Source organism: Phodopus roborovskii, unplaced genomic scaffold (assembly GCF_943737965.1).
Source record: "Phodopus roborovskii unplaced genomic scaffold, PHOROB, whole genome shotgun sequence".
Classification (NCBI taxonomy): Eukaryota; Metazoa; Chordata; class Mammalia; order Rodentia; family Cricetidae; genus Phodopus; species Phodopus roborovskii.
Genome location: NW_026126598.1, coordinates 1,548,393 through 1,576,183, shown reverse-complemented (window position 1 = coordinate 1,576,183; position 27,791 = coordinate 1,548,393). Strand labels below are relative to the sequence as shown.

The 27,791-nt window shown below is 48.7% G+C and overlaps 1 protein-coding gene across 1 annotated transcript in view; it reads right to left on the bottom strand.

The window, feature by feature from the left end:
* Positions 1-14,989, bottom strand: part of Aacs (acetoacetyl-CoA synthetase) — a 36,037-nt gene extending 21,048 nt beyond the window's left edge. Inside the window, exons 1-5 of the mRNA XM_051204801.1 lie at positions 14,694-14,989; positions 8,342-8,445; positions 6,939-7,059; positions 4,620-4,733; positions 616-713 (exon numbers count right to left, since the gene is read on the bottom strand). Coding sequence (XP_051060758.1) covers positions 616-713; positions 4,620-4,733; positions 6,939-7,059; positions 8,342-8,445; positions 14,694-14,826 — 570 coding nt within the window. The 5' untranslated portion in view covers positions 14,827-14,989. The remainder of the gene's footprint in view (positions 1-615; positions 714-4,619; positions 4,734-6,938; positions 7,060-8,341; positions 8,446-14,693) is intronic.
* Between the last annotated feature and the right edge of the window lie 12,802 nt (positions 14,990-27,791).

Below are 27,791 nucleotides of genomic sequence, written 5' to 3'. Positions count from 1 at the left end.
TCCTTCAGTTGCCATAGCACACATCAGCCACCTGGGCCACGCTGGACACACCCTGAGCCCCACAGTTGCTCAGAAAGCCCAAGAAGGTCAGGCATTCCGGAAACCTCAGAGTCCCAAAGTCCCAGGCAGAGGAGGCAAGGTGACATCATGACACCAGACCAGCAATAACTGCTGCACACACCACCTAAAAACCGCACACGCCACCTGCTAACTGAGTAGCAGTAATCAGAGGGCAGGAAGGAAGCAAGAACCAGTTTGTTAGTAAACTTAAAAACAAGGTCCAGGTCAGGTGAGGTGGCTTATGCCTGTAATCCTAGAACTTGAAACTCTAAGACAGGGGATTGCCTCAAGTTCAAGGGCAATCTGAACTACAAAGTATGACTTTGTCTTTAAAAAGAAAAAAAACTAAATGATTCTAAACCAGATCCCTGTTCATTCTGGGTGTGTGTGAGGCTGTGTGATCAATCATTCAAATCCCCAGCACCAAGGATGAGAGCCGATCTTTACAGCCTCCCCCTCCCTCTTATGGCTGTCCAGGGAGATGTTCACAGCTCAGCTCAGACAGCCACAAGCTCCAAGGGGCAACCCCACCAGGGGCACAGAACCCCAACTCACATTCACACCAAAGTCTGGTGAGGTAGAACTCCAGATGGCTCCAATACTGGCAGCAGCCAGCATGGCCTCCACGGCATGTGCACTGTTGGGTAGATAACCTGTGGGAGGGATGGGAGAAAGCCTTGGGTTGAGGGAGTCAACAGTCTTCCAGAAGTTTCCCCAGGAGGCCTCAAGTATGTGAGAAACAGAAATGCCAGCACGTCCTCTCACCATGCCTCCCTCACTAGTTTACTCTCCACGCTTGAACCAGAGTGACCCCCTACGGCCTCCGTAGGCAGCTCTACCCTTCCGGGCTCTTCTCCCTCACTCTGCTCACTTCATGCAGCCCCTCATGTGTACGAAGCTTCTTCCTCCCCCAGGGCCTTTTTGCACAAACTGTTGTACTTAAGCATGCCTACACACGCAGCAGGCTCCCACACTCAGGGCACACAGGTCCTTCAGCTCTTACATCACAAAATCCTTCCTTAAGCTAGGCACTTAAACATGATGGCAAGGCTGGAGAGATAGATGGCTCAGCGGTTAAGAGCACTGACTGTTCTTCCAGAGGACCTAGGTTCAAATCCCAGCACCCACAAGGCAGCTCACAACTCTCTGTAACTCCAATGTCAGATATCCTCACACAAACACATATGCAAGCAAAATACTAATACACATAAAAAATAAAATGTAAAAAAAAAAAGAAAGGAAAAAAAAACCCACAGTGGTACTTCCAGAGTACTTTATCGGCCTGACCATGTCTGTACTACCTAGTTAATATTGTGGGGTTCTCAGGTGAGGGCAAGGACTTTCCGTCTTCATCTTTGTTTTTCCCAATGTGTTTCAGCACACTCCACAAACACTAAGAAATGTTCTGTCTGGCAGATGGGTGAGTGGAATGAGAGAGGACAGGTGAGCACACGCACAGGGATTGCTGTGTGTCACCCTGTGGGGAAAAATGAGTGGAGGCCCCATCACCAGGGAAGTTGGCATCATGCAGGGAGGCAGAGAGCATCTATGGCTGGAAGGATCCCCATCAACAAGACAGACAGTGCCAGTGCTCTGGGAGAAAGGACGTCATCACGGGCCTTGGGAGAAGGGCCATGGCCAAGCGCCCATCTTAGACCCCATGACAACCTTCTCCAGAAGGACACAACAGTCTGGACTCTGCCTCTCTAAACTTGTGTGTTCCTTGATGGTACATAGGCACTTGAAGGGCAAGACTCAAACACCATCCCCTCAAGAGTCCACCCATGCCTGGCAGGTGGCAAGGGCCACTACAGAAGTGTTCATTTGCTTGTGAGCAGAACTGAAGAGTCACTGTTGCCACCCAAAGGAAGCTGAACTTACTTGGGGGGGGGGGGTCCAGTCAACTCCTTGTTAACACAACAAGCAGCCCGCCCTCCTCCTAAGCCAATCATTAGGCCTCCTTTGGGGGCCATATCACATCACAAGCAAAAGAAAACAGCTGTGAATAGTTTAACGCACCTCCTCAGCCCTGCAGGCACCTGTGCCATTTGATACTTAAGTCACTCTTCACGTGGAACTATGGTCAGGGCAGCAGGAAGCTGACTGAGAGCCACAGGAGGGCAGGCCAAGAGCCAGCCTGACTGAGAGCTCTGGCCCCTTGAGACAGTCTCTCCAGCGAGAGCCCAGCCCCAGGGTGGGTCTCAAATGTCCCTAGGCACCCCTGGCCTGGCGCTGTGTTACCTTCTCTCAGAAACAGCTGCTGCAAACAGACTTTTACAAATGCAAAAGAGGGCTGGCTCATGGCTCAGTGGTGGAGCCTTGCCAAGCATCGGCCCTGAGTTCCAATCCAGCACCACAAAACAAGCTGGTGGGAAGAAAAACAAGAATAAAAAAAGGCAGCTAGGCAATGGTGGCGCACGTCTTTAGTCCCAGCACTCAGGAGGCAGAGGCAGAGGCAGGCAGATCTCTGTGAGTTTGAGACTAGCCTGGTCTACAAAGTGAGCTCCAGGGCAGTCAGAGTTACAAAGAGAAAACCTGATTGGGGGGGGGGGGGAGGGAGAGAGAGAGAGAGAGAGAGAGAGAGAGAGAGAGAGAGAGAGGAGGCTTCAGCATTGTTTTGCTCAACTTCAAAAAGCAACAGCTTAAATGGCCAAAAAGGACACAACAAAGGTGAGATTTCATGCTTGAAAGCCTGCACTGGCTGCATACAGTGATATGGGCACAAGGACCAAAGTTCCAGGCCAGCCTGGGCCACATAATAGGAGCCTGCCCCCAAATACAAACAAATGAAAACCTCAACTGATTGACTGCTGGCCCAGTCCTCACACGCATTCACCTAGCAGCTATTTATTGGATGCCAGCTGTGTGCCTGGCCTTCCACAGCATGTCAGGCCAAGAACGGAAACAGCCTATCTTCAGGGACAGACACAGAGCCCGTCCCCAGAGAATGCAGGGCAGACAAACAACATAAAGATGACATCAGAGGCCGTGAGCCCACAAAGAAAAGTCAAGCTGCTATTGGAGACCAGTGAGAAATCTGCCAAAAGCATTGATTGCCAGGGTGGCCCCTAAGATGGTGTCTGTGCATGACAGGTGCAGTGGGGAAACACAGAACCCAAGTGACAGAGCGGGGTGAGCTGGCACATGCCTTCCCTATCAACCAGCACAGGCTGCCCTCACTCCATGCCCTGCCCCTGCCCACCATCTAAGGAGGAGCTGCAGGGCTCGGGGGTCAGCCCTGGATCTGCTCCCTGTGCTGTAGCACAGACCCGCCCTCTGCAAACACACTGGCAACTGCTGTCAGCTAGTCCCCTCGGGAGAGGCACACCCTGCCAGAAACGGCACGTAACTACTCAGATAATCACCCTGGCCTGTGGCCTTGTCCAACTGTGGGTCAGGAACTGCGCCCCAAGCTGCCCTGGAAGAGTGGCTCTCCCCAGGCACACCTTTCCTGCCATTAACTGAAAGAAGTTTTTGGGTGAAGGACAGCTCCCACAGGCCTTCCTGCTGCTGGGAAATCAAAGTCAAAGGAGAACTGGAAAGTTGGTTGAGCTGCTCTCAGCAGGGAATACGATGCCACCTGAGGGGACAACGGGGTGCAGCGATGGTCAAGAGAGACACCAGGCCTGGTAGCCTGCAGATTCCAGGGTACCTCATGAACAACAGTCCCCAACAAGTGCCTGGGCCCAAGCCCAGAGACTCTCTCTGCCCACTCCTACTGTGTTAGGCTTCTGTACATCTTTTTCCTGCCTTATGGTCAAAAATGTTGAGAGGCACTGAGAAGGAATACGGCCTTGAGCAACTTAGGTTGAGGCAGGGAGAGGTGGAAAAGACCACGACAGATCAGTGCTGGTCATTTGTCACAGTGCCTTCATTCCTACAGATGCTTTGCTCTCGCCAGCCACAGGGCCTTTGCACAGGCTAAGCCTGCTGCCTGGCTCCCTTTCCTCCTTCACAGTGCCCCACAGCAGTGCTAACTCCTACATGCCTCTGTTAACCCACCAGCTGCACAGGCCACACCAGGACACCCTTGCCCCTTTCTGCTTTGGAAAAACAATGAAGAGAATTCCTGGTCCTCACAGAACAGTAGAGTAGGGGAGTCTCGCTTTATCTTTCTTTGTCTTGTTGTATGATGATACTGGTTTTGTTTTGAGATGTGGTCTCCCTATGTAACCTGAGCTGGTGTGGAACTTGCGATCCTCCTAACTCAGCCTCCCTAATTCTGGAATGATGGGTGATTCACCCAGAGCTCATTCTGTAATTCACTGTGAGTCAACTCCGGCCTGAGTAAATGGCTGGAGTCACACAGGGGTGTGCTCTACACACAGCACAACTTTTTCAGTCAAGTCTCTCCATCTTCTTTATTGCTGGTGTGGCTTGATTTGTTTTGAGTTTGGTACCAGGGATTGAACAGCACTAAAAGGCATTTACCAAAGAGAGAAAGGGAAGGAAGGAGGGAGAGAGGGAAGGAGGAAGGGAAAGGAAAAGGGGAAGTAGGAGAGAAGGAGAAGGAAAAGGAAGGAGAACAAGAAGAGGAGGAGGAGAAGAGAGGTCCTTACCGACTACACGGTCCCCTTTCTTCACACCCATCTTCCTCATGGCTGCTGCAAACACAGCCACCTGCTGCCGCAGCTCTTCAAAGGTCACCTTCACGATCTCCTCTCTGCCTTCCCCTGAGAAGAGAACAGGACAGCTGAAGCACAGGCCATTCAGGGAAGGGGCCTGAGTCAGCCAGTACAGGAATAGAGGAATAGACAAGGGAAATGCAGAACAGGCCCAGGGTGAGGCCACTCCAGAGGAGAGCCGGGCCTCGTGGAAGCCAGGCTTCCATGCTCTGAGACCCCAAGGTGGGATCCCCCAAGAGGAGATGCTGATGAAGGCAGGAGAATCCCACAGTCCTAGAGATTATATTATACAGAACAAGAATGCAATTCTGAGGTCGTCAGGGAATATGGAGATATGTGTGTGCATAGCTGTCAACCTTGATACTTCCCAGCACTGCCACTACCACATGTCTGTCACCACAGATCCATCCTGTGGTCACATACCCTGCATTGTCACCTCTGCCCCCAGGCATCACCAATCTGCTATCCATTTGAATAATAAAAGGACTGGGCTATGCCCACCTGTAATCTCCACTACCTGTCTCTCAACAGAGGAGCCCACGAATGTCCTCTGTGCTGAGAACTGTTCTGAGACACAACACACATGCATGCATACACACACACACACACACACACACACACACACACACACACACACACACAGATATGCCCAGCTTAGCCCAGCAACAACTCTGAAGTAGATGCTATCGTCTGTCCCACTTGGCACTGCAGAATTAGAGAAGCTGAGTAACTTACCTAAGGTCACACAGCAACAGCTTATGGGTGTGCTGCAGAATATTAGATTAAAAAATGCTACATTCGTGTATGCTGTGGACCATTTGTTTAACAATGCAAAGATGTGTTCCATTCCATTGTGTTGCATTTGTTTAACTCTGTGAAGCTGTGTTACTCTACCTGTCTAAAACACCCGAATGGTCTAATAAAGAGCTGTACGGCCAAAATAGCTAGGCAGGAGAAGGATAAGTGGGGCTGCGAGGCAGAGAGAATAAACAGAAAGAGAAATCAAGGAGACGGAGAGAGAGGCCACCAGGAGCCAGACACACAGCCAGCCAGAGTAAGAAGGAAAGAAAGACATACAGAATAAAGAAAGGTAAAAAGCCCAGAGACAAAACATAAAGGAAAATGGGATAATTTAAGTTAGAAAAGCTGGCTAGGTGGGGCTGGAGAGATGCCTCAGCAGTTAAGAGTACTGACTGCTCTTCCAGAGGTCCTGAGTTCAATCCCCAGCACCCACATGGTGGCTCACGATCATCTATAATAGGATCTGATACCCTCTTTTGGCATGCAGGAATACATGCAGAGCACTCATACATAAAATTAAAAAAAAAAAAAAGAAAAAAAGCTGGCTAGAAACATGATAAGCTAAGGGCAGGCATTCATAAGTAAGTATAAATTTCCATGTATTTATTCAGGAGTTGGGTGGTGGACCTCCAAAGAGTAAATTAAAAAGAAAAAAGAAAAAAACCAACAACATGGCTGGGCTTTGAAACCTTCATTCAAGCTCACTTAATCCTACACCAAGCCCAGTGACCAGACCCCACCCCCAACACTAATGATTAAGTAAAAAAACTTGATAAAGATTAGCCAAGCTAGAGAGACTAGAAAGCCAGAGCAGGACAGACACTAGGCATGTGACGTTAAAGGGCACAGCACACTAGATCCTTTTCAGAAGCATTAGCCAAGCCCCTGCCATACCCCAGTGGCTCTCACTGGTTGTAGATGTTGGCACTGTCCAAAAATATCAAATGCTAATGAACAAAAAGATAATGGCTTCAGGAAGCTCCACCTACTCCACTAAAGCCGCCTTCTCTCTACAGTAAGCTAACAGCCTAACTGAAGAAGGGACAGTGTTATTACTCAAAGGTGCACAAGCAGCCACCTGAAACAACTCAAACTCTAGCATGAGGGTGTGAGCTGCCTCTGGTCTCCACACCCACACACAGGTGCACCTGCACACACATATCTGCATACAAGTGTACCTGCACACTCCTTAACGTGCACACACCATTACAAATCACTCACACACACACACACACACACACACACACACACACAAGAAAGTCAGAAACAAGCAACAGTTGAATCCTCCCCTGACCAGCCCTCTCCATCTCCCAGCAGAGGGGTTTGTTAGGCTAGGAGGGCATATAACAATATGCCAATATCCATTCTGAATCTAGTCAGTACCCTTCCTGCAGCCCCTTTACACCCATAGGGCCACACACATTCACCACCAAGGCCACCCAGGGGACTCACTGGCCACATAAAGGGCGACTTTGTCATTCTCCTTGTAGCGTAGGAGGTTCTCAGCATAGTTGAGGCGGCTGCCTCTGAACCACTCAGGGACATCTGCAATTCCTTTGGATGCGTCCACCACCTGTAGAGGGACAGCAGAAGGGAGCCAGAGCCTTATGACATCACCCATACACCAACGCTGACCTGTGCAGACACCACGGCCCTGCACCCAGGGAAGTCACCCCCGGAAATTCTTACAACAGAGTTCACTGAACACCTATTTGTGACAGTTGCTAAAGAGGAAGTAAAGGAAATACGGGAAGTGGGGGAGTTCAGGCCTGTTATTCCAGCACTCAGGGTGGAGGCAAGAGGACTTAGGAGTTTAGGGCCAGCCTGGTCTACAGAGCGAGTTCTAGAAAGCCCGGGCTACACAAAAAAAGGAAGGAGCAGCGACTCATGGAACTAGGGCATGGTTCGGTAGCAGAGCAGATGCTCAGCATCACGTAGTCCCTGGGTTCATCTCCAGCACAAAAGAAAATCAGCAGAGAGCCCTGGCCCACAGACATACCAACACCAGGAGTCAAGCCTGAGGCCCTGCCCCACCCCCACCCCATCCCATGATTCTCTGGGAAAATGGCTCTGCCTTTCCCCTGGTGCTGACATCACACATCAGCCTTACAGGAGGCTTTGCTGCCAACAGGCAGTGAGATGTGCTTCAGGTACGGGACGCTTTCATTTTATGGACCACCGAGGGGAGATAAAAGTTCTCTGCAAGGTCCTCAAACTCTAAATAACTATAACAAGGATGTGCTTATACATCTCGCTGCCCATTTCAAAGCCACGCTCACACTCCATCTCATGCTACACGTAATCTGGAGGGGGTTATTTGTAGCCCAGGCTGGCTCTAAGCTTGCAATCCTGCTGCTTCGGTATCCTATGTGCTATTTTTTTTAATCTTTTTATTTTATAGTATGTATGGGTGTTCTGCCTGCATGAATGTCTGTGTACCATATGTGTACAGTGGAACCCTGTGGAAGCCAGAAGAGGACATCGGGTGCCCTGCAGCTGGAGTTATGGGCTGTTGTGAGCTGCTGTATTAGTTGCTGGGAATTGAACCCAGATCCTCTCCAGTCACTCCCCCCTCCCATCTCTTACATTTTTAATATGTGCATGTGTAAGGGGTGCTGCATGTAACATGTATCATAGCACGTGTGAGGAGGAGTGAGGACAACTTGTAAGAGTAAGTTCTCTCTTTCCATCATGCAGGTCGCAGGGAATCAAACTCGGGTCATCAGTCTTGGCAGCAAGCACCTTTATGCACTGAGCTGTGTTGCTGGCCCACACATGGGATTTTTAAAGCAGACATGATTCAGTATTCCCCAGTCAACATGAAAGGAGACAAGAGTGTGGTCAGACCCACTTACCTCATCATACATTCGTGAGTAGACGATTCCACTGAACTTCCAGAACTCGGCCCAGAAGTCTGAATATGACCGCACAGACCAGTGGTACAAGTCATCATAATTCCCTTTAAAAAAAAAAAAAAGAAAGAAAGAAAGAAAGAAAGAAAGAAAGAAAAGAAAAAAACAGCATGCTTTCAGTCTGGCCTCAAAGGGTGGCCCCTCAACAGGAGCCCGGGGTCTCAGAACCTCACATGCCAATGACCCAGTGACTCAAACACTCCTGAATGACTGGGGGGGGGGCTAAACCTCATGATACAAATCCTTCATCCATGGTCCCCAAGACAGCCCAAACTGGCCTCAAACTCTTAGTCCTCCAACTATAACCCTCTGGGGACTACAGAAGTACAGCACCACACCCAGCTTGGTATCTTTGTGTATTTGTGTGTGTTTACATGTGCGGGCCACAGGTCAACCACAGGTGTCATTCCTCAGTCACCATCCATTTACTTGTCTGGGTTTTTAAAAAAGCCTTTTTGGGGGGTGAGGGATTTTAAGACAGGGTTTCTCTGTATAGTCCTGGCTGTCCTGGAACTCACTCTGCAGACGAAGCTGGCCTTGAACTCACGGAGATCCACCTGCCTCTACCTTCCAAGTGCTGGGATTAAAGAAGACTTATTTATTTTATGTGTATGAGTGTTCTGTCTGCCTGTATGTCTGTCCATCACGTATGCCTGGTGCCCATGCATGACCAGAAGAGAGGGTCCAGTCCACTGGAACTGGAGTTACAGACAATTGTGAGCTGTCATGTGGGTACTAGGAACTGAATCCAGGTCTCTACGAGAATTACCACGTACTCTTAACCATGGAGTGATGATCCCAGCCCCAAGCTTGTTTTTTGAGATGGTCTCTTACTGGTGCCTGGAGCTGGCTAAGTAGGTTAGTCTGGCTGGCCAGCAGGCCCCAGCTGTCCACCTGTCTCCACCTCCCCAGAACGAGGATTACAGGAACACCCAGCCTTTTTTATGTGGGTCTTAGGATCTAATTCAGGTCCTCATGCTTGCAGAGTATACACCTGAACCGTCTCCTCAGTCTCCCTGGTTAATTTTTTATTTGGGGGGATGGGGGCATCTAGAACACACACCACATAGCATGTGTGGGGGTCAGTGGAGAACTTCCAGGAACCTCTCCTCTCCTTCCGCTATGTGGATTCCGGGCATCAAACTCAAGGCATCTCCCCTAGCAGCAGGCACCCTTCCTTACTCTAGCTCCAAAGCCCATTCCGAAAGATCGTTCTCTCTGTGTGTGTCTCTCTTACCTCTCTGTCTCTTTTCAAGATGGAGTCTCTCTAGATAGACAAGGCTGGCCTTGCCTCACAGAGATCTGAGTGCCTCTGCCTCCCAAATACTGAGATTAAACATGTGCCACCATGCCAGGCTGTCTCCAGGTTTTCTTAACAGGACATATGTTCACTCAAAACTGACATGTGCACCTGGCTTGGGGGCAAGAATTCCAGATGACCCGCAAACTAAGACTAGGAGATAAGTTCAAGGCCAGCCTGGGCAACTTGACTGAAACCCTGTCCCAAAAATAAGAAGAGAGGATTTGAGATGTTGCTTAGTGGTAGAGGACTTGCCTAGCATTCACAAGGCCCTGGAGTTGATCCTCGAGACCAAAGTCCCCTTAGTCACAGGGCTCAGAGGTGAGAGAGAGGTGCGCAAAGCTGGAGGAGAGAAACTGTCACATGAATGGAGCCTGTTTTAGCCACTCCTGGAGTTTTCCAGTTTCACTGATGATACCCTACATGCAGATCAGTCCCCTAAGCTCAGGATAACTCGCTCTCTCAACAAGGGTGGGGCATCACCGAAGCCTGGAACTCAACCCCTCAGACTCCTGCCTCAGGGGGTGCAGGGGGCCCTGCAAGAGTAACCCAAGCATGTGGAGGACACCCACAACAACATCCATCAACACAGGCATGTGAACTCAGTGCTTCAGAGACCCTGTCAACCTCTGCAAGACATCTGGGGGCCAGAGGGAGAATGCAGCAGGCATTCCGAAGATATCCGAAGCCATCCCCAGCTCCCCTCTGCAGATCCTGCCCAGTTAAGTGGGAGCTGGATATGGGAGCTGGGGAGGCAGCTCAGAGGTTAAGGCGCTTAGTGCACAAGAGCGTACAGCTGCAGGGAGTACGGGGGAGGGAGGAGGGCGGGGGGGGGGGGGAGCAGGTGGCAAGGCAAGAGAAGCAAAGTGGAGATGCAGAGACACTGACAGCCAGCTCACAGGTGGGAAAGCCAGAGCAGAGCTAGATGTGGATTTATGCAGCTCTACACTCATGGCAACAAGATCTCAGCCCCCTCCAGGCCCCAGGCAGGATGTATACAAAGTAGATATAGCATGCCAGCAAACTGCAGGGTTAGGGAATTTACAAATGTTGAGCCAGAGCTGACCTAGTGACTTTGCTGGTCAAGCTCAGACAGGCCACTCTGCCTCCCCAGAACCTAGTTTCTCTCGTGGGTCACCTCAAACTTTTGGCAAGAAGCTACAGATTCTCCCACACCAGTGCAAGAATTACTCAGGCTCCAAGTCGGGCTGGACAACTCAGATTAGCTACCCATTCTGCCACTTCTGAACAAATGGCCTCGGACAAGCTGACCTGCCTCTGAGCAATGGCACTGTTGTGATGGCGGTGACTGTGGCTGTTGTGCAAACCAACAGGACACTCGGCTTAAGAGCACAAACACCTACATTCAGCTGTCCACATTCAACCCCTGCCACTGGAAGTGACCTCAGACATCACTGACCTCCTCTGAGCCTCAGTTTGTGGTACTTATCCCGAGGGTCACTGTGAAGACCTAGGAAGTGCCCCAGAACAGTTCCCAGCAAAGTAAAGGCACCTAAACCATCCGTGGATGTCAACCCTCCACTTGCGTAAAGAGCACACAGGGCACCTCAGTAGTATATATTGAGCCCATATATACATGACCTGTCAGCACAAGACTTAATATGTAGTAGTGTTGCACCTCAGTCTAGGCAGGCAGAAGGCAGCACAAGGCTGGGGTGGCTCCCCTGGAGAGGCAGCTTTAGGAACCTGTGGGAAACAACACTAGCCAAACAGGCCCCACAGCTCCTCTCCCTCCCTCGGGCTTAATCAGCTGGGTCCTCACAAATGGCAGGCTCTGGATGCAAAATGCATCCCAACTTGATAAAACTGCCTACACACCAGAGGTCTACTCTGAACACAAAAGTGGGTTTAGGCTGGCCCTGGTGGCTCAGGTCCATGATCCTAGCTACTCAGGATGCTGAGGCAGGAGGATCAAAAGAGCCAACCAGGTCTACAGAGCAAGTTCCAAGCCAACCTGAACAATCTTTAAGACTTCGTTAATCCCAGCACTCAGGAGGCAGAGGCAGATGGATCTCTGAGGCCATCATGGTCTACATAGCGATTTCCAAGATAGTCAGGGCTACATAGAGAGACCCTGGGTTTGATCCCTAGGACCTAAAGAGAACAGAAGTATGCCCAGCAACATCATTGAGGGGTGTGGCCAGCACCACCAACCTGTGATCACAAGGGCATCTCAGCACCTCGAGGACCTTGTGTGGGAACTTTTCCACTGTTGTCCCCTACCTCAGCTTCATCATGGGGTGAGCTGGGAACCCACTCAGGGGCGCAATCCGAGGCCCAGGTGACCACAGGCGTATTTGGTTCAATGTGTTTAACATTCAACCAAGACTCTGAACAAGGTGTTAGCATTTACAAATCTGAGTTTAAATGAAATAAATACTGGAGTTGTAATGTTGTGTGACTGTAATCTCAACACTCAAGAAAGAGGCAGGGGTATCGTGAGATTAGGGGCAGCCAAGCGTGGTGGTAGATGCCTGCTTTTAATCCCAGCCCTTTTGAGGCAGGAGCAAGTGGATCTCTGAGACCTTTTAAGGCCAGACTGATCTATAGAGTGAGTTTGAGGCTAACCAGTATTGCATAGTGAGACCCTGTCCCAAAAGAAAAAAAAAAAAAAAAAGAGCGAGGAAGGAGCCTCTGTGTGCTGGTGGGGGTAGGGGGAGACGGTGCTAGGACTCTACACAAGAATGCTCACCATGCCAGGCAGTGGTGGCACATTTCTTTGATCCCAGCACTTGGGAGGCAGAGGCAGGTGGATCTCTGTAAGTTTGAGGCCAGCCCAGTCTACAAGAGCTAGTTTCAGGTCAGCTTCCAAAGCCACAGAGAAACCCTGTCTCGAAAAACAAAAAAAAAAAAAAAAAAAAAAAAAAAAAAGAAATGCTCACCGTGCATGAACCAGTAAGGCAGGACCAAAACAATATGAAAAAGCTCATGGAGCAGGGAGAAAAGAAGACAGCATTTGAGTTAAGTTAGACCTGAAAAAATCCCCAAACCTCAGGGCCAGGCAGGTGAAAGGGAAGGAGAGAGGAGGAAAGGGCAGAGGGAGGGGCTGTGCACACCACCCGTGGCTGCCACGTGGGAACATTGCACAGACGGCAGGCTCTGGGTTTCATATCCAGCCCCTTAGCTTTGCTTTGTTGTAACTGTTCAAGCAATCCTTGAACTCACAGCAACCCTCCTGCCTAAGCACCTGAGTGTGAGCCACACTGGCTGGTGAGCCTCCCAACTTTTAAATACAAGATAGTCAACAGAACTTCTGAAGATAAACCCCGGATGCACCAGCAGCCAGAGACTTAAAGGAGGGGGCATTCAAGCTAAGGGGTTACTCAGCAAACCTCCAAGTGACAGTGGACAGTGCTCAAGGCTCAGTACTGGGACTGCCATCTCTCCACCAGGATACCCTGGTCCTCTCATTATGTTCCTCTTACAGATGAGGAAACCAAGGCCTCGGGCAATGGGATGGCCCGTTCCAGGTCACACAGCTAAGAAGTGGTCCAGCCAGGTCCCTGCAGGGAGTCAGGTTACAGCTCCCCACTGTTCTCTTGCTATAGAGAAAGGGCTGGCCCACTTCAAAGAGCTGGCCTCAGTGGAGTGATGTCCTGAAGTCAGGCCCACTTCCGGACACTGATCGAGTTAGGTTAATGTTCTTCTCCAATCCAACACCCATGAACTGACCACACACGGCCTGCAAGCCCTGCATGTGGCCAGGCGCACACCTGTCTCCAGGTGAGAGGGAAGGAGGGAAGGGGAGGAGCCAGGTTAGTTAAGAAAACGACCCTGTGGAGGCTCCACTCCCAATTCCAGGCTGGGCAAGTCTGCAATTCCATATTCAACAAGGGACTGTCAAGGGCTTGGGAACCCAGCAACAACAAAAGACCTGCACTTCAAGATTACCCCAGCCGGCATGCAGGGTGAGCCATGCAGAAGGAAACAGGAAAGCCAGGTGCTGCCCAGACAGACACTGGGGAGGATACCCAGAGGACTGCTGCTCAGGGCGGGGGCCGGGAAGGGGGAGATTCGGTTAGGAGCCCCCTGAGACTGATCCTGGGAGCAAAACAAGTATTGACACCAACAGAAACAAGGGGGTACCTATGATTGGGGACGGGGGTAAAAGAAATGAAAATGAAAAAGAAAGCCACCATGAACTGAAAACCTTCTGCAGACACCTCAGAGAGCAGGCCATAGAACTAGCAGAGCCCTATGGATCCCTGGGAAGGGCATATGCAAAGAGCCTCACCCAGGAGAAGGGCTCTGCCCCACCCACAACCAGACAGACCAGGGTGGTGGCTGAAGGAGGGTCTGTCTGGGGCTCGGAGTTTAAACATAATGACTTAACCATAACCTTAAAGGAGGGAGGAGAAACGAACTGCGACCTTTTCAGGGACCTGAGATTTCAAGTTGGTCCCTGTCAAAGGCAGATGGAGGGAACCTGTCACATGAATCCCATCAACTCAAAAAGAACTGCAGATCAGACCAGAAGGAAATCCCCACAGGCTGGAAGTCAAGACCCCAGAAGCCACTTCCCAAGCAAGCAAGCCTACAAAAAGATGTGAAGAACCAGAGTGGGGTTGGCCACTTTCAGAGGGTGAGCCTCACCTACAGGGAGGTGTTGCAGCCAGGAGGGAGGTCTCTGTAGGAGGTGCTGCTCCCCAAACCAGTGAAGGATACACCATCAAAAGACCAGCACCTCCTAGAGGAAGGCCAAGAACCAGGGGACTCCCCAAACTCCAGGACAGGGACCCTAGCCATCCATTCACAAGAGGCCTATGGCAACAACTAAGAGGGAGCTCCTTTGAGGGGGACCCCAAGACAAGGAGGCTCCCCTAACTCCTGGACAGGGACACTGGCCATCCATCCATCCATCAGAGGCCTGTCCCAACTGCTAGGATAGACCTTCCTAGAGCGGGCCTCTCTGAAGGGAACCGCTTCCGGGAAGGCCCGGGACGGGGGTGTACTAGCCGCGTGCCCCGCACTCACCCAGAGCCAGGCCGCAGGCGGCACCCACGGCCGCCCGGAAGCCGTCCATCTGCGTGTCCTTCTTGCTGTCAGGCTCCCACATCACCTGGCACTCCATAATCTCCTCGCGCCCGAGCTGTGCCAGCTTGGACATGGTTGCGGAGTTGCGTGGCCGGGGTCTGCCGGGCAGGGACTGCGGGGACGGCGTAGAGCGCAAGGCGCCAAGCGACTAAACACAGCGCGGACTAACGACGGCGCGAGACTGAGCCAGCACCGGCGCGGCCTGCGGGACACCCAGCATGGCCACGCCCACACGCAGGCTTCGCCACGCCCCCAGAATCCACGCCCTTTAAAACCACGCCCTTCGCTGTAACCCTCCGCCGCGCCTGCAAATGAAGCACGCAACCAAAAAAAAAAAAAAAAAAAAGGTGCTCTCTTGCGCAGGCGCGGTGAGCATGGTCCACACCCTCACCTGTTGCAGACTCTTTTGGGTGTTGCCATCCTTGCGTTTGTTCGTTCATTCTTCATTCATTCACTCGTCATTTATTCAAGATTAAGTTGCTCCTTCTACAGTCACTTAGCTGCGGAGGCGTCTCAAGCAGAAAACGCATGCAGACAGATGTGTGCGGAGGAGGGAAGACCGCTAAAATGTGTGTCGTGTGCATGCACCCACAAGGATGTTGTAACGGATATTTGGGGTGTGTAGTGTAACAAAAGATAATGAGTGAGACCCCAGTTCCATCCTCAGGACTAAAAATAAAAGCGTTAGCTCAGGACATATTGGAGCAAGTCTGAAACCCAGCACTCTGAAGAATGAGGTTCTACTTCAGCCTGTACCCCAAAGCAAGACCCTGTAATTTCCAGCACTTGGGAGAAAGAGACAGGGGAGTCTGGGTTTCATGGCCATCCTTGCTACAGAGAGAGTTTGAGTCCACACGTTAATAAAGCCCCTATCAGAAAACAAACAAACGAAAGCAGGCTATGGATGTGGCTCAATGTAACTTCTCCCAGTGACTTTAAGGGGACAGGAGGGAGCTTTGGGAAATCTTGTGGAATGTTTCCAAACAGAATGAGCAGCCAGTGTCCAGGCCTCCATCCAAACAGGGACACTATCCCCTGTGGGGTGTGCACAGTTAACATTCCAAGAAGGCCCAGGTCTTTAGTACCATAGGACTTGGGATAGAAGACAAAGTCATGAAGGAAATGGTGGCAGTTGACATTGGTCCTGGGAAGCAACAGAGGTGTTGGCTTTGACTCCAGTGGAATGATGCCATCAGAAGTTTCCATCAGAGGGAAGGCATGCTCAGATTCTACTGTGGAAGGGACATACTGGATGCTAATAGTCTGGTCAGTCTATTTTGTGTTTTGCTACCTACCAAGTATCTAAAATACCCCCAAAACAAGCTAATTTTCTTTATTTCTCTCTCTCTCTCTCTCTCTCTCTCTCTCTCTCTCTCTCTGTGTGTGTGTGTGTGTGTGTGTGTGTGTGTGTGTGTGTGTGTGTGTTAGTTTTTTGTTTTTTGAGATAGTGCCTCACTATGTAGCTTTGGCTGTCCTGGGATTCACTATGTAGAGGAGGCTGGCCTTGAACTCACAGAGTTCTGCCTTCCAAGTGCTGGGATTAAAAGTGTTTACCACTACGTCTAGTTCCCACCTTGTTTATGGGGAGGGGTGTTTGTTTGTTTGTTTGATTGAGTGATTGATTGATCTGTATGGGTGTTTTGCCTGCATATATATCTGTGTACCATGTGCATGCCTGGTGCCCATGGAGGTCAGAAGAGGGTGTCAGATTTCCTGAGACTGGAGTTATAGATGGTTGGGAGCCACCATGGGGAGCTTGGAAATCAAACTTAGGTCTTCTGGAAGAGCAACCAATGCTCTTAATCACTAAGCTGTCTCCATAGCCTCTCACTTTTTTTTTTTTTTCTTTTTAAAGACAGGATCTCTCACCAGTCCAGAGTTCACCAAGTAGGCTACAGTGGCTGACCAACAAGCTCCAGGGATCCACCTACCTCCCCTCTCCAGTGCTGAGATTACAGATGTGTGCCACCACACCTGGACTTTTTCACACAAGTTCTGGGGATCAAACACAAGTCCTCTTGCTTGTACAATAGACAGTAGCCTGCTTAGCCACCTTCCCAGCCCCAGGGGTGATTTCTTATGGCTCTAAAACTGGGGTGTAAAAAAAAAAAAAATCTAGAAGCTTCCCCTGGTGTGTATCGTCCTGCTTTCCTCCTGGGTTAGGGGGAGAGGGCAAGATAGAACCTGGGGCATGAAGGAAGGAAGGAAACAAAGACAGAGCTGAAAGCCTACAGCCTCTTAAGAACCAGTGCCTTTAAATCAAATAATAAAAAATAAAAAAAAGAACCAGCGATAGCCTTTGGCCGAAGTTTCAGATGGTTGAGAGCTGCCATCAATTGTGAGAAGCAAAATCAGGTCCTCTGGAAGAACAGCAAGTGTTCTTAACCATTGAGCAATCTCTCCAGCTCTTACACCAGCAAATGGTAACCAGTTTCCCATCATCACAAACACACAGAAATTCCAACTTCAGCCTGGGTGCATGCTGCACACAAGTGGCTTCCAGATGCATCTCCCCAATCCCCACCCTGATGGGCACACACACACACACACACACACACACACACACACACACGTATATACATTTACATATATGTGCCCACTGCTGGGTCTATGTGCCTGTGCTGTCTCCAGTGTGGGGGGGGGTCTCAGAAGTATGTTTTTGGGGCTGAAGAGATAGCTCAGAGGTTAAGAGCACTTCCAGAGACCCTGAGTTCAATTCCCAGCAACCACATGGTGGCTCACAACCATCTACATGCCAGAACACTCTATATATAATAAATAAATAGATCTTTTTTAAAAAGTATGTTTTCACTCAGAAATTAGTTCACCTCAGAGAGACCCTCATCCCTACATCAGCGGAAGGCAGGTTCCATGAGGGCAAAACCCTAGTCTGGCTAGATCAACACAGTTTCAGTGGCTGCTCACTGCAGGGTAGCATGAAGGGATCCAAAGAAGTCTGAATTTTCCAGGAGCTTTACCAGTCATCCTGGGATATGCTAATGATAGCCACCTGATAACTCTTCAGTCTTTGTAACTCCTCTAACTTTCCCACCCAGCACAATGCAGCACCTATGAAAGATTCCTTAGAGTTAAGCTACAACCAGAATAACCAAGCACTGTCCTACATACTTTTTTATTTTGTTTTTTGAGACAGGTTTTCCTTTGTGTAGCCTTGGCTATCCTGGGACTCATTCTGTAGACCAGGCTGGCATTAAATTCCCAGAGACCACCCACCTCTGCTTACCATATGCTGGGATTTAAAAGCAAGTGCCACTAAGCCCAGCTAGAGGAAGACCATTTCTAACAGGATGATGTAATGTGTGAAGTGTCCAGCCCACTGATCTCCCTGAAGAACCATAGGTGAGGCATGCTTGTCACCATCAAGGACATTGCAAAGGTCCATATGGACCACTACAGTGACCTAGCTGGGGCAGGAACATACAGCTATTAATTGGACTTTCTCAATCAATCAGTCTCTGTCCCATACACCCTCTCTCTGTGGAATGTGTTTGATTGTGTGTTTGTGTGTGTGTGTGTGTGTGTGTGTGTGTGTGTGTGTGTGTGATCTGCCCATAAGCCTGTAGGCCAGTACACTGTGTGCAGATGTATTAAAAGTGTTAAAGACCTGGGCTCTGAGCTGTTTGGGATGGCAGACCCAGCTGCTGTGCTTTGGGGCAAGCACAGAGCCGAGACTAGACAAGAACAAATCTCTAGTACAAAACTGATTTTCCCTGAGGCACAGCACAGGAGGTTCTGATTCAGAGCCAAGTCAAAGCTGAGGCATGATGTAGGCCCTCCAGACCAGGCCAAAAGGAAGGCAAGACTAGTTGTGGGATGGTTTCCTTTCCTGATCTTCAAAGTGGGTTGCTTCACTCTCCCACTACAACCCCAGGGGCTGTGGAAACAGGGCAGGTGCCAACTCCTTCAAACCAGAAACTCCAGAGGCAAGGGCACAAAGCTCAGCCTCTCCTCCTCCTCCCAGCACCAAGCAGGGACAGGAAGACTCCAGGATTAGGAACAAGGCCAAAATAGACACAGTGCAAAATCCTGCAGGATGAATGACACACAGTGCAAAATCTTACGGGAGGGTGACCCTGGGCTGGTAGACAGGCTGGATGATTCTTGGGATGCTGAGCTCTGGGCCACCAGATAGAAAAATGTCTGTACTGTTTCCATTACAAAAGGGCCCAGGGCAAGCAAACCCCAGAACTATTATTATTATTATTATTATTATTATTATTATTATTCTCCTCCTGCTCCTTTCTTCTTCCTTCTTCTTTCTTTTCTTCTGTTCTTCCTCTTGTATTTGTTTGTTTCTAGACAGGGTTTCTCTGTATAATCTTGACTATCCTGAAACTAGCTCTGTAGACAAGGCTGGCTTTGAACTCACAGAGACCCACCTGCCTCTGCCTGCTGAGTACTGATATTAAGGGCATGTGCCACCATTTCCTGGCCCTTATTTTAGAGCCTGGGTTCTCATGGAAACACACTTTATAGCCAAGAATGACACTGAACTCCACCTCTCCTGATGCCAGAACAGGTAAGCAGTGCTACAGACTTACAACGGTGTTGCTTTCTTATCATCTGCCTGTCCCTCTTCAGCAACATCCTGACAAACGGCAGTGAACTGCACTTCTCCAAGCCTCCATCCAGAACCCTTCCTTCTGGCAGCACCCACAGCTAAGTGACAAACCATTAAAACTGCACCTAGGCAACACAGCTTGTTCCCAGGCTAATACCAAGGTGTCATTTTGTCTTCGTTGACCCTCAAGACTCTCAGTCAGCCAGCCAGCCAGGTCACTGGAAGCTTGCTCCAGACTGCTTACTTGCTCAGAGTGAGAAAGGTGACCAAATGGGGTGAGCACACACCCTCTGGCTTCACTTGGCTTTTTTCAAATCTTACGTAAGTTTGAAGTTCTCTCTGCTACAGCTTCCAGAGAAAAGGTCCTTACCAACAAAGTCTCCAGTGTCTTCTGCTGGCATCTGATTTGAAAGAAGGGGAGCAAGAGCCAAGGTGCATGATATATATACATTTGCTAACACGGTGCATCTGGGATTAAAGGCACCACCACCCCCGGCCTTCCACCCCACTTTTTGAGGTAGAATCTTTCACTGAGCCTGGAGCTCACCAATTGGCTCACCAATAGCCAGTGTTCCCAGGAATCCTCCTGTCTCCACCTTCTCAGTGTTGGGATTATAGACATCCATTACTATACCCAGCATTTTAAAAACGTGTGTGTGTGTGTGTGTCTCCAGCAGTCACTGGTAACTACTGATTCATCTCCCCAACACACATTTATTTTGGGCAGATGGGAGTGTATGTGACATGTGCCACAGCAGAAATCAGAAGACAACTCACAGGAGTCAGTTTTCTCAGTCCATCATGTGTGTGTCCTGGGAATTGAACTCTGGTCCTAAGGCTTGGTAACAAACACCTTTACCTGCTGAGCCATATCTGGGACCCTCATTTCATTCTATGTTGAGACAAGTTCAGTCGGTGGTTGTGGTCGTTCTTGCTGGCAGCATGTGCTAAAGAGGCAGAGGCAGGAGAATGAAGAGGAATATTCTTCCTGAATTGCTCAAGCTGGCTCTGAACTTGCTATGCAGCCCAAGCTAGCCCTGAACTGTGGGCCTCCTGTTTCAGTCTCCCAAGCAGGTAGGACGACAGGCCTGTGACACCACACCCATTCCTATCTTTCTTTTATTGGCATCTTCTAGGGGTGTTTTTGGTTTTGAGATTCAATCTCATGGAGCCCAGGATAACCTTGAACTTCTGATGCTTCTGCCTCCAATTCCCTGGTGCTCGGTTTCCAAGCATCTCTCTCTTTCTGGAGGGGTGCCGGGCTGGAACACAGGGCGGATTCAGTTGCTTTGCCACAGCTACTCCGCAGCCCTATCGGCCTCGAAGAAGGGAACCTCTGTCACGGTTGCGGAGCATTTCATTCTCTGCACTAGACACGAGGAACTTCTTTCCAACCGGAGTAACCACGCCCCTGCCTCATCCCGGCGGAGGGATCCTGTGCACAGACACGCGCCACACGAGACTCGCGCGTTGATTGGCTGATGCGGGACTGGCCCCACATCAGCCGAGACGGAGGCGCCGCGAAGAGCCGGCCTGAACGACAGCCAATCACACAGCATTCCGGTGCGTGGGCTGCGTCTCCCAGCCAATCCGGAAGGGGATCCCGGAAAGGGCGTGCCCAATGAGAGCTAGGCAGAAGGGCGGAGCTTCCAGGGACCCGGGAGGTTAGGCAGTTCTGTCACCTTGACAACCTGACAGCCCCAATAGTCCGGAAACTTAGGAAACCTGGATCTTAGCCCTGGGTTGACATCAGAGATTCTGATGCTTTTCTTTTCAAAATAGTTTTTTCTCCAAATTTGTTTATATGAGAAAAATTTCCATACAATATCTTAATAATTTCTGTATTTTTTGTCATATTTCCCCTTCCCCCAAAATGGTGGGTATTTTTTTTCCGGGCGGGTGGGGAAGGGTTGAAACAGGATTTTATACAGCCCAAGCTGGCCTGAAAAATCAATATGTAGCCGAGGCTGGTCTTTAACTCCTTAAAGTCCTGGCATGTCTCACTTCCTGCATGGTAGGCGAGCATTGTACCACTGACCTACATTCCAGAGCAAGGATTCTAGCTATCTGTGTGCTCAGATATGCATGCTGAGATGTGACACGGGCAAGCAAGCCCATGCACGAGGAACATGAGAATCCTTGAGAAACCACCCAGTCCAATGCTTTACATAAAGGCTCAGGGGACCGTGCACAGGGGCCTGCAGCACAGACAGTGGCTGGGGCACATGAGTAGGGGACTGCTTCAGATGGGACAGGGTGAGGTGACATTGAGGCTCTGTAAAATATGGTCACCTTAACATACTGTCTCCTCTGCATAGCACTTTGGTAAACACAGGCAGGGGCCCTTAAGTGGACCCCAGTGAAAGCAGGTGCCCTAGCTTTCTCCCTCCCCATCTAGCTGGTCCAAATAGGTATATTGGCTTGACACAAAATAAATCTGAAGGGCCTGCAATTTTGTTTATTTATTGCTGAGCCAGGGTATGTCCACTAGGGTCAATCTGCTCCATACAGTGAGTTCAAAGCCAGCTTTGGCCACCTAGTGAGAGCTTATCAAAAAATAAATAAATTGAACTAACAAAATAGCCTCTCAAGTGCCAACTTTGTCCTGGCATGAAAAGGACATTCTCTCCTGCCTGCAGGAAGGTGGTATGGATGAGAGCTGTTGGGAGCCAGTTCAGGAACAAAAAAAAAAAAAAAATAGCCACATTTTGCTCAGGTTTTATGTATCTCAACCTCCAGGCTAGGCTTTCTCCTTATTGACAAAGACGATCCCTTCTTACCAGATCCTTGTACAAGCTAAGCCAAGGGGAGATGAGGGAGACACAGGGGCCCTCTGCCATCAGCAGTACGGAATGACCACTTTTGCTGCCATCCTGATTGCCTGGAAACCCATTACTCAAGCATGTCTCCCTTCACCTACCCACTTTCCCCCATGCAAACAACACCGGAAGCACTCCACCCACACCAGGCAATGTTTCCCGGCACCATGGCTCAGGTCCAGCCAGGACTGATTGGCCTTAAGGATAGTTTGACTCTTGTTATCATTGTGGCCTATCGTAGGCTGAAGACATTTCTAGATTCTGAAACTAGTGCAGACGATCCTGTGGGAATGAACAACTGTCCCGAGTTTCTGGGAATCAGACTACTCTGAGAGTCACTTCATGCAGTGGGTCCTTCAGCACTATTTAGAAGTGAAAGGTAAGCCAGGTACTGGTGGCACATGCTTTTAATCCCAGCACTAGGAAGGCAGAGACTAGCAGATCTCTGAGTTCATAGGCCAGCCTGGTCTACAGAGCAAGTTCCGGGACAGGTTCCAAAGCAATACAGAGAAACCCTGCCTCAAAAAACAAAAAGAAAGAAAGAAAGAAAGGAAGGAAGGAAGGAAGGAAGGAAGGAAGGAAGGGAGGAAGGAAAGAAAGAAGAAAGGAAGAAAGAAAAAAAAGTGTAAGGTGGATGAAGAGATACTTTTCTGGTCTGGTGGTCTTCCTCCTAGGAGCACCCAAGGCTCAGGGACTGGGCCATCTCATAGTAGACTTAGAAGACCACTTAGAAGCTAGAGACTTAAGGCCTGAGGCTCACAAGGTAAAGGCTATGACTGTGGGCTTTAACCACAAACTTGGTCACTTTCATTATCCTCTTCTGGTAGCAGAAGGCAGTGGCAGCATGGCAGTGTGTGTGTATGTGTGTGTGTGTGTCCCCACAAACATTCCACAAAGCAATAGTAGGAGATGGTGCCTTCCAGGACTTCAGCTTTCAAGAGCCTCAAGTATCAAGTCCTTAGTTCCTGACAGCAGCAAGTGTTACAGTGCAGGAAGTCTAAGACTGAGACAGGTAAGAGGGACCCATCCCTCCCTGGGCCCTAAGGAGGGAGTAATATACAGGAGGCTTAGGGCAGATCTCTGAGTTTGAGGCCAGCCAAAGCTATATAGTAAGATACTGTCTCAAAAATAAAACCCAACTGGCTGTGGTGGCCCCCACCTTTAAATCCCAGCACTTGGGAGGCAGAGGCAGGCAGATCTCTATGAATTTGAGGTCAGCCTGGTCGCCTGGTCTACAGAGTGAGTTCCAGGACAGCCAAGGTGACACAAAGAAACCCTGTCTCCAAAAAAAAAAAAAAAGAAAAGAAAAGAAAGAAAAGCCATTATTATCAATTGTAAGTTGTTTGAATTTGTAAGCATTCCTGATAATCCCTTTTTATTTATTCTTTGACACTTCCATGCATGTGCATATAATGTATTTTTACTAGATCCACCTCCCATGCATGTCTGGGTAAGTAGGTGGGAATATCTGTGCCATGGTCCACATGTGGAGGTCAGAAGACAAACTTAGGGGAGTCAGTTCTCTTACTTATAAGGTGGGTCCTAGGGATCAAACAGAGGTCAACTTCACAGTAGGCACCTGTATGTACTGAGCCACCTCACTGGACTTTTTTTTTTTTAGGCAGGGTCTCATGGGGCTGGAGAGAAGACTCACTGGTTAAGAGCACTGTCTGCTCTTCCAGAGGTCCTGAGTTCAATTCCCAGCAACCACATGGTGGCTCACAACCATCTGTAATGAGATCTGGTGCCCTCTTCTGGCCTCTAGGTACACATATACATAACAATAAAATAAATCTTAAAAAAAAAAAAAAAAGACAGGGCCACAGGGCCTCATATAACTGAAGGATATAAGTGTATAAGAAGCTAGAAAACAAGAGACTTAAAACAAAGAAAATAAGAGACGTGTAGGCTCTGGTCACTGGGAGCAGCCAAGCATTCAAGGCCAAAAGTGTGACGCCCAGAGTCTAAACATTGTTAAGTTTAGACCCATAAGAGATAGGGCATTCCAACTTCCCAGACCCAACGGAGAGCTGGAACACCAGCTGCCAAGAAGAACTGAAGAATCTTCATAGCTGGTGGGCCTGGAAGATAAAAGGCCTGATACACCCAAGCTGGAAAAAAAAAAAAAATCTCAATTTCTAGAGCCACATTAAACTTGGAGCACATGTTGGGTTAAAGTTCCTAGAGCTGAGCCCTGCAACGCTAGAGGGCACCACCTGCCTGCTGACACCACTAGCTGAAGCCAAAGACAGCAGAGGCCAGCACTCTGGCTTCCTCCATCCACCACCCCCATCATCCTGCCACCCCATGATTTCTGACAACCATAGGCTTGGCCCTTAATGCTTAGTAGCTTCCAGGATCCTTCCAGCTACAAGGTCCCCAGTGTCCCATCTTCATATCTTCACAGTGGATCCCTCTTTTTTCTCCTGCCCTTTCTACCCTTACCTCTCTCTCCAACTCTTCAGTAACACTATTGGTGCTATTGCTGATGTCTGCACTGCTCTTCAGAGGACTCAAATTTGGCTCCCAGTACCCATCTAAGGTGGCTCACAACCACCTGTAACTCCAGCTCCAAGGGATCCAATTTTCTCTTTAGGATTCTGCGGGCAACTCCAAACACATGAAAGGAGAATTCAAAATAATTTTAAAATAGTCAGGCAGTGGTGGTGAACGCCTTTAATCCCAGCCCTCAGGAGACAGAGGCAGGTGAATTGCTGTGAGTTCAAAATCAGCCTGGTCTACAAAGTGAGTTCCAGGACAGTCAGGACTACTTAGTGAGGTTCTTCTCAATAATAAAATAAATGTAAATATGAATGATGGGGCTGGAGGGGTGGCTCCATGGTTAAGAGCACTGGCTGCTCTTGAAGAGCATCCTTGTTTGTTTCCCAGCACCCACATAGCATTTCACATTCATCTGTAACTCCAGCTCTAGTGGATCCATGTCCTCTTCTGGGCCCTGAGGGGACCATATGCACACAGTGCCAAAAATGCAAGCCCTCATACACATAGATAAATCTTTTTTAAAAATTAATCTTAGCCAGGTGTTGGTGGTGCACGTCTTTAATGTCAACACTCCGGAGGCAGAGGCAGGCAGATCTCTTGAGTTTGAGGCCAGCCTGGTCTACAGTGCAAGCTCCTGGACAGCTTCCAAAGTCACAGAAACCCCCCCCCCCAAAAAAAGTTTAAAATAAATAATCTTTGGGCCAGGAAGATGGCTCAGTAGTTAAGAGTACTTGCTGTTCCTTTTTTTTTTTTTTTTCTTTTAAAATCATGATACAAGGAAGAAACAGACTTTCTTCCTTAATTCTCCAAGAATTTAGTAACCACGCCTTAGACTGAATCTCTCATTATCTCACTTGCTGTTCTTGTAGATGGTGGTTCACAAACATCAGTAAGTCCAATTCCAGGTGTTCAGACTTGACCCCCTCTTCTAACCTCTGAGAGCATCAGAAACTCACAAAGTACATATATAGTCATGCAGGCAAGGCAGTCTTACACATAAAATAAAATGAATGTTTAATTAGGGGAGTTACCACAGGTACTTCACCAAAGTGAAGAAATCCATCCAAGAGTCCAAACAACAAAATTACAGTAAACATTTATTAAGCTCTAATGTTCACAATGTTTTAATCCAGTTCTTAAGTCAATCCACAAAGACTTCTAACATCAAATCCAATGATTAATAAATAAGAGGAATGTATCTATCACTTTGCAAAAAAATAATAAGCCTGGTGCTTTTTTTCTATATTAGATATTCGTAGAATCAGCTTCCCAACTATGGTATATGCACATGCGTGCGTGTGCACGCACCCCCCCCCCACTATGTTCACGGAATGGCTTTCTATTGTGTTGAACTAAATATACTATATAAAATTTCTAAGCTGAGGCACAAAACAAGAACTCAGCCATGAAGATATCATTGGTTTAAAAAAAAAAAAAAAAAAGAATATGATTTGCAGCTAAGAACAGGGAAATAATTACCTCATAGGGGATTTAACTGCACATTAGTCACTGTCACAAGAAATTAATTTAATTGTAGGATATTCAGAGATTTATCACAGATGCAGACAGGAAGCTGACACAACAGTAAAAGCTTGAAATCCGCAGAGACATCAGGGCAAAGAGTCAGTCATGCCATCAGCTGCCATAGCCGTCCAGGTGGCAATGCAAACAGTGTGCTTCTTGGGCCACCAAGACAGAAAACAGGCTCTCCGTGTCTGTCCTAGCTATGGAGGGAATCACCAAAGAACAAAACACAGAAGGGTGCAATGGGCTGAAGTTTGCTGATACCAGTCTGGACATATTGGCAGCTGCCCAGGGTAAGAGTATTAGGTTAGAACCCACAAAATATAGATATATATAATTCTACAATTCACAGGTGAGGAGCACAAAGTCCAAGTACTTAAATGGTCACAAACAAAAACATTGTAGAATGGTCACAGGTTGTTTTGGAAAGCAGCTTGCATGCTGGGAATAGAGCTCAAGTGCCCAGGACCTGAAAGTAAAAGAGGATGGGAAGGGTGCCTTGGAAAATCTTTGTAGCTACAAGTACACACCAGCGCCGGCTTTCTGGTGAAATTAGGCAAAAATCTCTAACTAGGTGGGGGTTAAGAATACATCCAAACAGTGCTAGGCATGGTGACTCACACCATTAACAGCAGCACTCGAGAGGCAGAGGCAGATGGATCTCTGAATTGGAGGGTAGCCAGGGCTATGTATGCAGAGACCTTGCCTTAAAAAAAAAAAAATACATCCAAACAAGGAAAATAAATATGCATCTACCACCTCAAGTTCTACTAGAACTTCAAGTACAATCTACTCTGACATGTGCATTCTTCCATTTATAATGAAGGCATCCTGGGGCTGGACTCTAGAGTGCTCTCTTAGTATGCACATAGCCTAGGTCCCAACCCTATTATCCCTGCATTCAGGAGGTGGAGGCAGGAGGGATCAGAAGTTTAAGGCCCATCTCAGCTACTTAAGCAAGTTCAAGGCCAGCCTAGGATACATGAGACCCAATCTGAAAGAAATAATTAAATGAAAATGAAGGCATATTGTATTATAGATATCAAACCATAAAACTGGCTTTAGAGTCTACATTTGGTCAGGTTGGAAAAAAATATTGCAGATTTTTTTTAACTTTTTTTTCTTGTTATGTTTTGAGACAAGGTCTCGATGTATATAACTCTGATTGTCCTGGAACTCACTATATAGACCAGACTGGCTTCAAACTCAGAGATCTGCCTGCCTCTGGCTCTTGTGTGCCACTAAACCTGGCTTCTGGTCTTGCTATGTAATCCTGGCTGGCCTGGCATATACCACATAAACTGAGCTAGCCTCAAAATAGCAGCAATCCTCCTGCCTCTGCCTCCTGAATACTGGGATTGCACACTCTGCTACAGTGGACTGTCTAGGACCTGAAATAGAACATCTCTGTGGCCACCAACGAAAGGAGCCAAGGCAAGAACAGGGATGCTCAGTTTTTCAGAAGCTGATAGCCAATATCTGCAAAGCAATCTTTTGTTATGATATGGCCAAACATTTGGAAGGAAAGATGATGTTAGCCACCAATGTACCATCCCCCAGTTACTTACACCCTGTGCTGCACGTAGATTTGTTTACAGTAGCTAAACAATA